General features: G+C 46.2%; 2 protein-coding genes across 2 annotated transcripts in view; one reads left to right on the top strand and one right to left on the bottom strand.

The window, feature by feature from the left end:
- Positions 1-4,821, top strand: part of LOC104999398 (putative DBH-like monooxygenase protein 2) — a 7,798-nt gene extending 2,977 nt beyond the window's left edge. The window contains exons 4-13 of the mRNA XM_010854984.1: positions 224-307; positions 1,147-1,314; positions 1,512-1,614; positions 1,793-1,959; positions 2,272-2,363; positions 2,629-2,725; positions 2,862-2,921; positions 3,147-3,277; positions 4,175-4,289; positions 4,579-4,821. Of these exons, the coding sequence (XP_010853286.1) occupies positions 224-307; positions 1,147-1,314; positions 1,512-1,614; positions 1,793-1,959; positions 2,272-2,363; positions 2,629-2,725; positions 2,862-2,921; positions 3,147-3,277; positions 4,175-4,289; positions 4,579-4,821 (1,260 nt within the window). The remainder of the gene's footprint in view (positions 1-223; positions 308-1,146; positions 1,315-1,511; positions 1,615-1,792; positions 1,960-2,271; positions 2,364-2,628; positions 2,726-2,861; positions 2,922-3,146; positions 3,278-4,174; positions 4,290-4,578) is intronic.
- Positions 4,822-10,274: 5,453 nt separating this feature from the next.
- LOC104999462 (probable maltase-glucoamylase-like protein) overlaps positions 10,275-12,596 on the bottom strand; it is an 89,796-nt gene continuing 87,474 nt past the window's right edge. Inside the window, exon 49 of the mRNA XM_010855032.1 lies at positions 10,275-10,312. Within this exon, the coding sequence (XP_010853334.1) occupies positions 10,275-10,312 (38 nt within the window). The remainder of the gene's footprint in view (positions 10,313-12,596) is intronic.

Here is a 12,596-nt window from a genome sequence, read left to right as displayed (position 1 = left end):
CCAGTCACCTCCAGCCCCCTCCGTGCCTTCCACTCAATCCAGACCTTCCTCTTGCACCCAATATTCAGTACATTCCTGGAACCCAGGTTCCTCTGACTCCCCTTGGTCCCCCAAGGATGGTCAAACTGGCCCTCAAGTGGTCGCCCTTCCCTGACCTGTTCCTTCCCCTGTTTCTCTGGGAGCCTCCCTCCCACCCATTCAGCCTCTGCGTGTCCCCCTCTAGTTCCTCATCCCAGAGGATGACACCACGTACGCCTGCACCTTCCTCCCTCTCCCCATTGTTAGCAAGAAGCACCACATCTACAAGGTACCGTGAACCAGACGATGGGATGTTGTCTAGGTGGTTGAGACAGGCAGTGGGCACGGTTGACTCTGAAGAGGTGTAGGATGAATGTGTCCAGGAGGACCTGGGGGCCAGGCCAGGTCTGGTGGAGGTGGCAGTTCCAGGATTTCCTGAGCCCAGAGCTACAGCTCCCAGCACTGTTTTACCCATGTCCCATGGTGCAACAGTGATTTTGATGATTGTCATTAGTTACTAAGTTCCTGCAAAGACCAAAGGATGAGCCCTACCCTGGGCCAAGAAATGTGTTCTTTTAGCCCTGGAGGAAGTGCAGGTTGGTGGGCGGGGGGTGGGGTGGGGGTGAGGACACGTGGCCAAAGGCTGTCAGGTCGGCAAAGTCTGGCTAGAGGAGACTCGGGTCGGTCACCTGATTTCACATTTGAGTGATTACAGTTTTGATTGAATAAATGAAAGTGTGGCCTTATCGTGAATGGCCAAAGTGTGTGAGCCATGGTTTTCTTTAGAGCATGACTCCAGTAAGCTGTGGCCACATGCTCAGATATAGGGAACTGATGAGGTTATTAAAGGAAAAATCGGAAGTCTTGGGATATTCCTGGCTAGACCTGTGCTGTGTTCTCAGGAAAGGGTTTTAAAAAGAATGAGGGCTGAGAGAGGAGTCAGGTGGAGTGCCAGGGAAATCACAGGTTGGGGAAGGAGGAAACAGAGGAAATGGAAGAGGGGTAGAGACGTGGGCATAGTTTTATTAATATTTGGGGAAAAGAAAGCAAGGTGGGGGTGGGGGCTCGAGGGATAAGGACTTGACCCGGAAGATCTTGACTGTGCTGTGTCTTGCATCCGGTGCCCAGTTCGAGCCCAAGTTGGTCCAACACAATGAGACGATTGTGCACCACATCCTGGTGTACGCCTGTGGCAATGCCAGCGCTCTCCCCACGGGCATCAGCGACTGCTATGGGGCCGACCCCGCCTTCTCCCTCTGCACACAGGTCATCGTGGGCTGGGCTGTCGGGGGCACAGTGAGTCTGTGTGATGAGGGAAATCGGTGGCTAAGGGGACATGTGTGGTCAGGCAATGGGGATTGGTGGATGGGTGGAAGATGGAGACAAGGGAGGTCTGGGATGGAGGTGAGAAGACACGGGTGAGCCCCTGGGGGTCCCCAGCATCTACTTCCCAGCCATTCTTGCTGCCAAACCTCCCTCCTTCCTTCCACCAGAGTTACCAGTTTCCAGATGACGTGGGCATCTCTATTGGGACGCCCTTGGACCCCCAGTGGATCCGCCTGGAGATTCATTACAGCAATTTTCACAATCTGCCTGGTGAGCCTCTAGAGCATTTATGGAAGCGCCCGTGGATGGGGCTGGCTGAGTCCTCTAGGCATTGATGCAGGAGGCCTGCTGACTCCTGCTCGCAGCCCCTCCCTTGCCTTCCCAGGCCTCTTTCTCCACAGCCTGTGACCCGTTCCCCGCCTCCTCTGATCGGTCCCGCCTGCCCCAGGTCTGTACGACTCCTCGGGGATCCGAGTATACTACACCGCACACCTGCGCAAGTTTGACATGGGCGTCCTGCAGCTGGGCGTCTTCACTTTCCCCATCCACTTCATCCCCCCCGGCGCTGAGTCCTTCATGTCCTACGGACTGTGTAAGACGGAGAAGTTTGAAGAGGTGAAGCCAGAAGGTGTTCCCCCCACCGCCCACTTCCCCTGAGATTCCCCGTTCCCAATCATAGATCTAGTGTGATCCACCAGCGTGCAGCCCGAGTCCCCAAGCTGGAGAAGGGCCACCACCTGGTGCTTTGGGCAATTGACCCAACCTGGCTGGTGCAGGGGAGGCGGGAGTCATGGCTGGGCCAGGAGGCCCAGCAGAGACTAAAGGGGTATGTTCCAATCTTCAGAGGAAGGTGTCAGATAGTAAAGGAGGAAACCGAAGAGCAGAGGAGAGTTCCTAACGGACCAGGTGGTCTCCTCCCTGCCACAGATGAACGGGGCTCCAGTGCCCGATATCCAGGTCTTTGGCTACCTGCTCCACACTCACTTGGCTGGCCGTGCTATACAGGCGGTGCAGTACAGGTAAGAAAGACACAGATTGGAAGCACTCCCTTCTGTGTTTGGAAATAAATTTTAGGAACAGTTGTTTATTCTGCAGTGTGAGGTTGGAGCAGGAGAAGCAAGAACTGTTCCTGGAGTAGAGATGATGGAGGATGGAGGTTTTTGTTTTACAGGCCATCTGTGCCCACAGAATGAGCCCACATGCTGCTGCTTTGTTGACAGACCCCCCCCCCTCCTCCCAGCACCGGCCTCACCTTACTCCTCTCCCCACATTGTCTCCCTCCAGAAACGGAACTCAACTCCGCGTAATCTGTAAAGATGATGCCTACGACTTCAACCTACAGGAGACTCGAGATTTACCTTATCGAGTGGTGATCAAGCCGGTGCGAGCCGGGCTGGGGGAGGCATGGCTGACATCCAGAGAAGGCAGGATCAGCACTTGTTATTGTTAGCCAAGAGGTCTAAGGCTGGACCGGTCCTTCTGCCTCTTACTTTCAGCGTTTGTTTCTCTCTGCACAGGGGGATGAATTGCTGGTAGAGTGTCGCTACCAGACGCTGGACCGCGACTCCTTGACATTTGTAAGTACCCATCTCCCCACCGTGGTTAATGACAATAAGCCTCAGAATAGCTTTACCCCTGGTCTTGGCTATCCCATGACTCAGATGATTCCAGTTGAAACCCGTTTCTTTCTCCAATGGTTAGGGTTGCTCTCACATCCCATGACTATAAGATGGGTACCAGGATTCGCATTTTCTCAGTCAGTGACTCACTAAGATTGTCGCTAGCTCTCTCTTCTTCTCCAGGGGGGTCCCAGCACCATCAATGAGATGTGCCTCATCTTTTTCTTCTACTATCCCCGAAACAATGTCTCCAGCTGCCAGGGGTACCCGGACATCATCTACGTGGCCCACGAGCTGGGGGAGGAGGTATCAGAGTGAGTCATCCTGGAAGATAAGATCAAGACTGACTTCTAGAAGTTAGATCACTTGTGTGCAAAGTATTTGCCTTTTTCTCATGTATTTACCTGCTTCGAACACTGTTTGCTTTCAAGGAATGACTTTTAATTGGGGCTTTCCAGGTGGTGCAGTGGTAAAGATTCTGTCTGCCAATGCAGGAAACACAAGAGATGCGATTTCAGCTCCTGGATTGGGAAGATCCACTGGAGTAGGAAATGGCAACCCATTCTAATATTCTTGCCTGGACAATCCCATGGACAGAGGAACCTGGCAGGCTACAGTTCACAGGGTCGCAAACAGTCAGACATGACTGAGCAACTTTCACTTTTCACACATTAATAATTTTAATGGATAATCATTGACTAATGTAATGCCTTCACCATGATACTTATCAAGACCTATCGAGTTCATGGAGTCACAAAGAGTTGGAAATGACTGAGCAGGCATGCAGTAACCTTTTAATTACTTGGGACTAAGGTCCTCCCTGAGGCTCTGATGAAAATGCTGAAGCTCCTTTCCAAGAAAAATGCACATATTTGCAAACACATTCCATTTCACAGACAATTTCAGGACATGTATAGGTTCCCATAAGTCATCCCATCAACCTTCTTGGACTTCATGGTCCCCAGATCAAGAAACACTTCTTTAAAAGAGTCAGCACTTCCTCTTTTTCACTTTTAAAAAATTCTCATCTCTAATTCTGATGATTTCACCTTCTGCCATGCTTACAGTTGTCTTACTGAGTTGTAAGACATTCCTTATGGTTTATGCCGATATCGAACTGATGCTAACAAAAGTGAGGCTACTTTTTACACATTTTGGCAAAGCTTTAAGTCACCCCTGAACTAGTGTCTGCTCTTTCTGCCCATTGGCAGCTCCATGGAGGGCATGATGGCCATGAGCAATGTGGAGTGGACCCCGGAGAGCATTAAGAAGGTTGAGAAGGCCTGCAAGGAGGCCCAGCAGACAGTGATAATAAAGACCATTGATGTAAGTGTCCCAGGAGACACTGCGCTCTCAGGGTTAGGGCTAAAGGAGTGAGGGATGGTTTGGATGAAAGAAAAGAGGAGAAAGGGGGTGTGGATGACAATGGCAGGAATGCTGGGTCAGAGAAGAAGCTGAGCGAGCAGAGGAGGGCTGATGCTGCTCTGGGTGTGGGTGGGCGTCTCCCAGTCAGCCTGTGAGGCTGCAGGGACTGGGGGTGACCAAGGAAGGTCTTAGAAGATGAAAGGAGGTGGGGGCGCTTCTAGTTTCACCCTTTTTCCTCCTTCTTCTGCAGGAGCTAGTGGAAAACACAACAGGCTGGATTCAGGACATCAACCCTACTCCCCGGGGTCCTTGTTTGGAGTCCTCTGGAGGCAAAGTGGAACCCCAGGACAAAACCCCTGCAGGCTTCAGGGCGGCCCCCATTGTCCTCTCAAGGGCCAGCAGTGCCACCCTGAGGTGCCTCCCCCTGGCCGCCCTCTTGTTTGGGCAGGGGGCCCTGTCTTGGCTCCTTGCCACCCTGCAGTCTGGAATCTGATACCGTCTCCTCAGCTACATACTTAGCCCCCTTCCCTGGTCATACCTCCCCTTATCGTCACACAAACTCCCCCTTGGCCCCCAAAGTCCCCATCTGTGCCCCTTCCCATGACCTCAGTCATGACTGGAGGCCTGGGCATGGCACAGAGACCACAGAGCCTGTCCCATGACAAGCTTGACAATCCATCCTTCAAAGCATCCTAGAAGCACTGGTAGGACCACACGTCCTCTAACGAAATCTGAATTCAAGGCTGAGTGAGGGACTGGGTCTCTGAGCAGTCCGGTACCCAGGCTCACTCAAGGAGATGCTGTGTGGGGAGGAGGGTGCTTGAATGCGTAGAGGGAGCCCTGTAAACTCTCCTCAGCTCATGCTGGCCCTGGAGGGGCTCCTGTTTCTCTTTTCTGCTGACAGCTTTGTCCAACCCTCCCTGTGAGGCAGAGGCAGCCACATGTGTGCTTCTTGTGGTGAAGGGAGAGGCTCTGTTTATAAGGGACAAAGTTTAAGGCTCCAAATTAAACAGAATTCAAATCACTTCCCAGTGCCATCTCTTTCCTTTGAGCCTTTGGTCCAGGTGAAGCAGCTACCACTAAGGTGGTCTCTTAAAGGCTTAGGCTGAGGCATCCAGAGGGCATCTGAGGATCCGGTTGCCCCAAACACAGCTTCTAATGCATCGTTCGCTTGCCTCAATTGTGCCTTGACTGCCAGGTGATCTTTAGTTCCTCAATATGTATCACATTCTCAACACTCAGATCACCAGGTGTCAAGAGCCTGCTTGCCCAGGGAGGCTGACCTGGGCTCTGAAAACAGGTTGAGGGCATGCCAGCCTGTGAATTGCCTTAGAGATCTGGTCTCTAAATTTCTTGCCGCTGCTTGAGTTCATGTGTGTGCATGCCAAGTCGCTTCAGTCATGTCCAACTCTGTGCAACCCTGTGGACCATAGCCAGCTGCACTCCTCTGTCCGTGGGGTTCTCCGGATAAGAATACTGGAGTGGGTTTCCAAGAAAAGCAGAAAACATGGCTTACCCGAAGCCAGAGTTCACTACTGGGCTTCGCTGTGGTCACTATTCAAGGGAAATGGAGGCTTTTCTTTAAGTAATAATATTAAAACATGGTTAAGGCCCTTTGGCAGTAGTTTGAGGTCCACAAATTACTTTCTACAGCATGAAGAAACACACAGATCAAAACTAATCTAGACTGAAACTTAAACAATCAAAACAGACCTTTTGGGCATCTCCCTGGTGGCCCAGTGGCTAAGACTCTGCACTCCCATTGCAGGCGGCCTGGGTTCAATCTCTCCTCAGGGAAACAGATTCCATCCCACATGATGCAACTGAAGATCCATAGTACCACAACTAAGACCTGGAGCAAACAAATAAATAAACATTAAACAAAAGCAAAACAGACCTTTTTTCTCTGGTCTGCCCAATTCACAAAAAAGTCTGACCTTTCTATTCAAAACTGTGTTACTTCAAGCGCCCCCACCCCCCACCCCCGCAAACAAATTCTTCCACCCTCGATCTTTCAGATAAAAACAAAAAGAAAATAGAAGAACTTCCTGGATGGGTTTCTGATGTCAAACCTCAGTCTGTGCTGCAGCCTTATTCTCAGGTCTGTCCTGATAAGTTCAAGTCAGCTGAGCGACCTCCCCAGAGTTCTGCAGTCAGAATCTTCCAGTGCTTCATCTGTCCAGCCCAGAGACTGGTGCACATCCCTCACACTATTGCACTCCTCTGTACCCACTTTAGTTTTCCTTCTTTCATTTTATTTTCCTCTCCATCTCCTGATCTCAGCATTTAGTCATCATGTACATATTCACTGAGCACCACCTGTGAGCTTGACATTAGGTCAGAATAGGAGCTACTGAAATGAACAGGAAATGGACAGCACTACCTTCCCTGCCCCTCTGCCCCACCCTTGTGGAGCTGTGATCAAACTTCTAGGAGCCCTTGGCTGGCCATTTTTTCCTTGGGTTCAGGGCACACTCCTCTAAGCCTTTCCTAGTACATGGACCATTTCTCCCCATTGACTGCCTCCAGAGAGAAACTATAATTTATATTAACTTATGGATAGTGACGTGCTTCTATATTTAAAGGGGATGCATTTATCTTATGCATATGTATTATACCGGGGTCTTTGTGGCTTAGCTGGTAAAGAATCCACCTGCAATGTGGGAGACCTGGGTTTGATCCCTGGGTTGGGAAGGTCCCCTGGAGAAGGGAAAGGCTACCCACTCCAGTATTCTGGCCTGGAGAATCCCATGGACTGTATAATCTGTGGGGTCGCAAAGAGTGGGACACAACTGAGAGACTTTCACTTTTAGACAGTACAGAGAAGCTTGGCATGCTGCAGTCCATGGGGTCTCAAAGAGTCGGACATGACTGGGCGATGGAACGTTAGACAATACTGCTGGGAATTATATGACCTCAAGTTTTTTTTTTCCAATTTATATTTTTTGTAACTATTTCCAGAAAGCCTAATGATATACTCCAAATAGATGGGCTCAGTGTTGAGGTAGAAAAGGATGACCCCTACTTCCTCCTTAGAACATCTTGGTACTTGGGTGTCTGTCACACCTCACCCCTCAGTTGGTCTCTAAGTTCAGGTCAGCTCTGAGTGACTCTGAGACTGTAACTTTTTTTCCATCTTACCTCCTCTACTCAAAACTCCATCTTAAATGTGGAGGGTAAATAAATTATTTATTCCCTCATTGCTTTTTTGTGTGTGAAGACAAGAGGTGTATGCGTGCTAAGTTGCTTCAGTCACGTCCGACTCTTTGTGACCCTGTGGGCTGTAGCCCACCGGGCTCCTCTGTCCGTGGGATTCTCCAAGCAAGGATACTAGAGTGGGTTGCCATGCCCCCCTCCAGGGGACCCTCCTGACCCAGGGATCAAACCTGCATCTCCTTGTGTCTCCTGCATTGGCAGGAGGGTTCTTTACCACTGGAGCTACCTGGGAAGCCGTAGAAGACAAGAGGGCCCATAATGTTTACAAGGATTCTGGTCTTTCCCGTGGAATAATATTTTGATACAATTTCAAATTTATCATCACCAGAATTCCCATAAGCCCTTTAAACGAGCTTTATGCATTTACATTTTGCCCTGTTTCTCTCTCCTTCTCTCTCCTCTCTTGCCATCTCTTCTCTTTTTCTCTGCTCCTTGCCCCTACCCCCACTACCCACTTCTTTGTCCTTCCCCTGGCTTTTTGTCTTCCTCTCCTTCATGAAGTTGATAACTTAGTTTGTTACTCCTGTTTGCTAGAGTTCTCATCACATCTCAATTCCTGCTATACATAGCTGAGATTGAGCAAGAAAGCTTCTCAACTCCATTGCTCCCCCACCCCAGTGGCTGCCAACCTTGATGGCATGTTAGAGTCATCCGGGTGATGGGGGCAGCGTCCAGGCATTAGCATCCATCATTACACTCTCCAGGTGTTCCCAATATGCACCTGAGCTTGAAGACCACTGAACCAGAAGTTCCATTGCTCTTAACTAGTCAACTTCCTGAATGGGCAGGAATCCCACTCTGGCTTCACATGTTGGGGTGACAGCACAAGGGCTGACCAGTCTGAGTGAACACCAGCAATGAGGAGCCCTGGAAGCTCCCTGAATTCCAAGAGCTAGACTTTTAATTGCTAGATTGTGAGGGCGTATGGGGATCTCAGAGAAGGGGTGCATGTGGGGGACTCAGGGAAGTGGCTACTTACTAAACATCACTCAAAAAATAAATAGCACTGAAACATGTGTACTATCATATGTGAAACAGATCACCAGCCCAGGTTCGATGCATGAGACAGGGTGCTCAGGGCTGGTGCACTGGGATGACCCTGAGGGATGAGATGAGGACGGAGGTGGGAGGGGGGTTCAGGATGGGGAACACATGTATACCCATGGCTGATTCATGTCAATGTATGGCAAAAACCACTACAGTGTTGTAAAGTAATTAGCCTCCAATTAAAATAAATAAATTAATTAAAAAAATAAATAGCAAAGAAAGAAGAGCCCTTATAATGCCAAGTAACAAATACAGAAAAAAATGTGAAGTTAGAAAATCACCATTTAATAAATTCATAGTAATAATTGAATCAGATAAGAATCATCAATAGATGGTGATAAAAACTACTAGAAGAGGAACCAGATAGCTACATAGCCTCAAAGTATCTCCACATAATATAGCTATTCATTATGATGAGAAAAAGTTGTAACTTTCCCATGGAGAGGACTGAGAGTCACCACTTCCACCAAGTCAGCCAGTTGGCATCACCAATCATGGACAAACATCACTTACCTCCTGACAGGAATACCAGCAAGGACATAACATCAATCCTATGTTATATCTGTCCAAGAAATATACAACCTCAATATAATCATGAGAAAGTATTAGACAAACCCCCAGTGAGGAATATTCTACAAAGATCTGACTTGTAATCATCAAAATCAAAGAAGAAAAAGAGGGGCTGATGAATAGTTCCACAGTAGAGAAGACTGAAAAACAAAAAAAATTCTATTAGGCAAATGCAACATGTGTGCCTTGTCATTATTCTTGTTTAGGTTTTTTTCCTTTCTTTTTCAAAATGTTTTTGGCTGTGCCACAAGACATGCAGGATCTTAGTTTCCCAACCAGGGATTGAACCCATGTCCACGTCAGTGGACACCCACTGGACCGCCAGGGAAGTCCGTGTGTAGTGTTCTTTATAAAGAACATTATTGGGGTGATTGGCAAAATTTGACTAATGTCTCTGCATCATATGGTGGCACTGTATGAATATCAACTTTCTGACTTGTCTGATTATATTGTGATTATGTGAGAATATGTCCTTGTGTTTTAGGAAATTTATACCAAAGCATTTTGTGATGTTGAGACATTGTGTCTACAACTCTCAAATTACACAGGTGCGTGTGTGTCTAAGTATGTGTGTGTGTGAGAGACAGTAAACATGGTACATAATTTACAATTTGTGGATGATATTTGGGAAAACCGGGTGAAGAGGATAGTGAAGGTCTTTAGCTATTTTTGCAACTTTTCTCCAAGCTTATTTCAAAACAAAAATGTTAATTTTTTAAAAAAGAAATAAGCATGAGATCTACACAAAGAGAGTATGAAAATGGAGCAAAAGAAAATGTTAAAGACACATAAAGAGTTAGCTAGAAAAAAATTCAATTTAGAAAAATGCCAGCTTTTCTAAGCAAGAGATTTTGACTACTGTGAGAAAAAGTTTAAATAGATATAAGAAGACTCAAGGGATTATATAATCATCATAATAAAACTTTGTATAGTGTGTTACAGAATGAAAATGCATTTCCAATGTTGACTCAACCTTGTAGATGAGGAAACTGAGACAAGTAAAAGACAGTGGTGTCCACCTGAAGCAGTCATCCCTGGACCAGTCTGTACAGGTGGTGTTTCTAGAATTGGTCCAATGAAGGCGACCATGCATTTTAGAAGTAAGCATAGGTGTCATCTTAAGACCATGACGACTAAGGCGTCGTCAAAGCCTAAGGCTCAGAAGCAGCAAGCTAATGCTCTCTTTCACCCCTTGCGTCTCCCAGCTTTCTGAACCTGGTTCCAGGACCACGTCTTGTACATGGACTGGAGTTTCAATTCTCAAGTTTCTTCAAATGTCTGAAGTAAGGCCAGATTGTCTTTTTTTTTTTTTTTTCTGTTTTTGTTGTTGCTTATGTGATCATGATTTTTTATTTTATTAAAAACTTTATTTTTTATTGGAGTCTAGTTGATTAACAATAGTATGTTAATTTCCAGTATAGTGCAAAGTGATTCAATTATACATATGCATGTATCTATTCTTTTTAAAATTCTTTTCCCATTCAGGTTATTAAAGAATATTGAGCAGAGTTCCCTTTGCTGTACAGTAGGACTTGTTGGTTGTCTGTTCTAAATATAGCTCTGTATTTGTTGGTTTTGGCTGTTGTTCTTTTTTCAGGAGCACTTACCTTTTCAAAATTCCATGTTTATAATTACAATCCATTTATATACACAATGGGATTGAAGTCCAGTAACTAGAGAACTATGGTTGTTTGAACAAATTCCTCTTTCAAGTCCCAAGGGCTTCAAAAAAAAAAGTGAGGCCTTTGGCCAATGAATCTGCCCCCGTGTGGCAGCCTGGCCGTAGGGTCCTGTATGCCATGGGACACAGAGCTCTTTGTCCAGGATCAGGTTTCATGGTGCCAACAAGAGAAATGTCTTGGAGCTCCCTCAATAAACATACACGTGAGGGAGCCTGGGAGCAAGTCCCTTGACACAGTTTAGAATGATGAGTTTTGCTTGGTTTTGTTTTCACACTATGTGTGACCAGGACCCGACCAGTGAAGCTGGGACACTGTTGTCCTAGAGAAGTGATTCTCAAACTTCTTGGTCTCAGGATCTCTTTACTTTCAAATTTAGTGAAGACCCTGTGCTTTGTTTGGGTGGATTATATCTCCAAACATTTGCTGCATTAAGAAAAATGGAGTCATTTGTAAAATGTTTTGTGAAATATTTATTTCTTCATTCATTAAAAATAACAATATATCAAATACATGTTGACATAAATAATATATTTTTAATGAAAGACCACTATATTTTCCAAAGCAAAAACAGTTAGTGAGAAGAATGACATTGTTGTATAATTTGTAAATCTGTTTAATGTCTGGCTTAATAGAAGACAGCTGGATTCCTGCATCAGTTTCCGTATTCATCTATTGTGACACCACAGAGCACAGTCTCTGGAAAGTGGCACTGTATATCAATGAGAGGATGAGTGAAAATGTCAAAAACAACAGAGTATTTATGTGAGAAGAGGCTTGACCTTGTAGACCCCAGAAAGAGTTCTGGGGTCTCCCCTGGTTCCCCAAACTACATTTTCAAAATACTGTCCTAGGGTTAAGCCTTCAATAGCACCTAAATGGCAATATTTGGTTATGACCATGAGCCTATGCACAGGGGTGATCTTAGAAAATAATAGACCAGGAATAAATGGTGATTGTGGGTATGAAAGTCCAAGAACATGCTGAAAGTCTTAGCACACTGAAGGAGAGTCTAGATAGTAAAACAAGAAGGGAAAAGCTGGTAAGTAGAAGACAAAGCAAACAAAACTATGAACTCTGATCCCAGGGTAGAGATTGTCTCCCCTATGTCATATCTTTACACACTTATCTCTGTCTGGGTGATTTCTGGTCTGTAGAAGAGTTAGCACTTTGTAAGTTAATTCAACCATTAGAGGGAACAGCAACAATCTAGTATTATCTCATAAATAAGTACTAATAGCATCAGTACTTGGAGAAGAAAGAGTACTCATCAGGAATTATATTACCATTGCTGGCAGCCCCCCTACATACAGAAAAAAAGTAGTCACAGGAGAAGGAGTATTAGTGCAAACGGCAAGAGTTTATGAAGGGTAAGTAGTCATTGTAGAAAAAGCATTACTAGTACTATTGTCCCCAGATGTTGTAGGGGAAGGATAATTTGTAATCAGAGCATCATTACCAAGGCTGGCAGTTGGAGAAGTGGTTACTGTAGGAGGAGAGGTTACTGTAGCAAAAGTAGTGTTCTTATCATAAATACTTTCAGAGAAACTAGTCACAATAGAAAACTATTGCTAGTAGTATCAGCAGCAGTATCTGTAGGAATACAGTGGTAATGGGTGAGTGTTATTAGTGCTAGTAGCAGTAGTATTTGTTGAAGAATGAGTAGTGGTAATAAAAGAGTAGTACCAGTGCTAGTATCAGTAGTACTTGTGGGAAAGAAGTAGCTGTGATAGAAAGAGTAGCACTAGTTCTAGCA

The sequence above is a fragment of the Bison bison genome, unplaced genomic scaffold (assembly GCF_000754665.1).
Source record: "Bison bison bison isolate TAMUID 2011002044 unplaced genomic scaffold, Bison_UMD1.0 scf7180017864352, whole genome shotgun sequence".
Taxonomy (NCBI): domain Eukaryota; kingdom Metazoa; phylum Chordata; class Mammalia; order Artiodactyla; family Bovidae; genus Bison; species Bison bison.
Note: the sequence above shows the minus strand (reverse complement) of the source record. Positions and strands in the feature narration are given on the sequence as shown.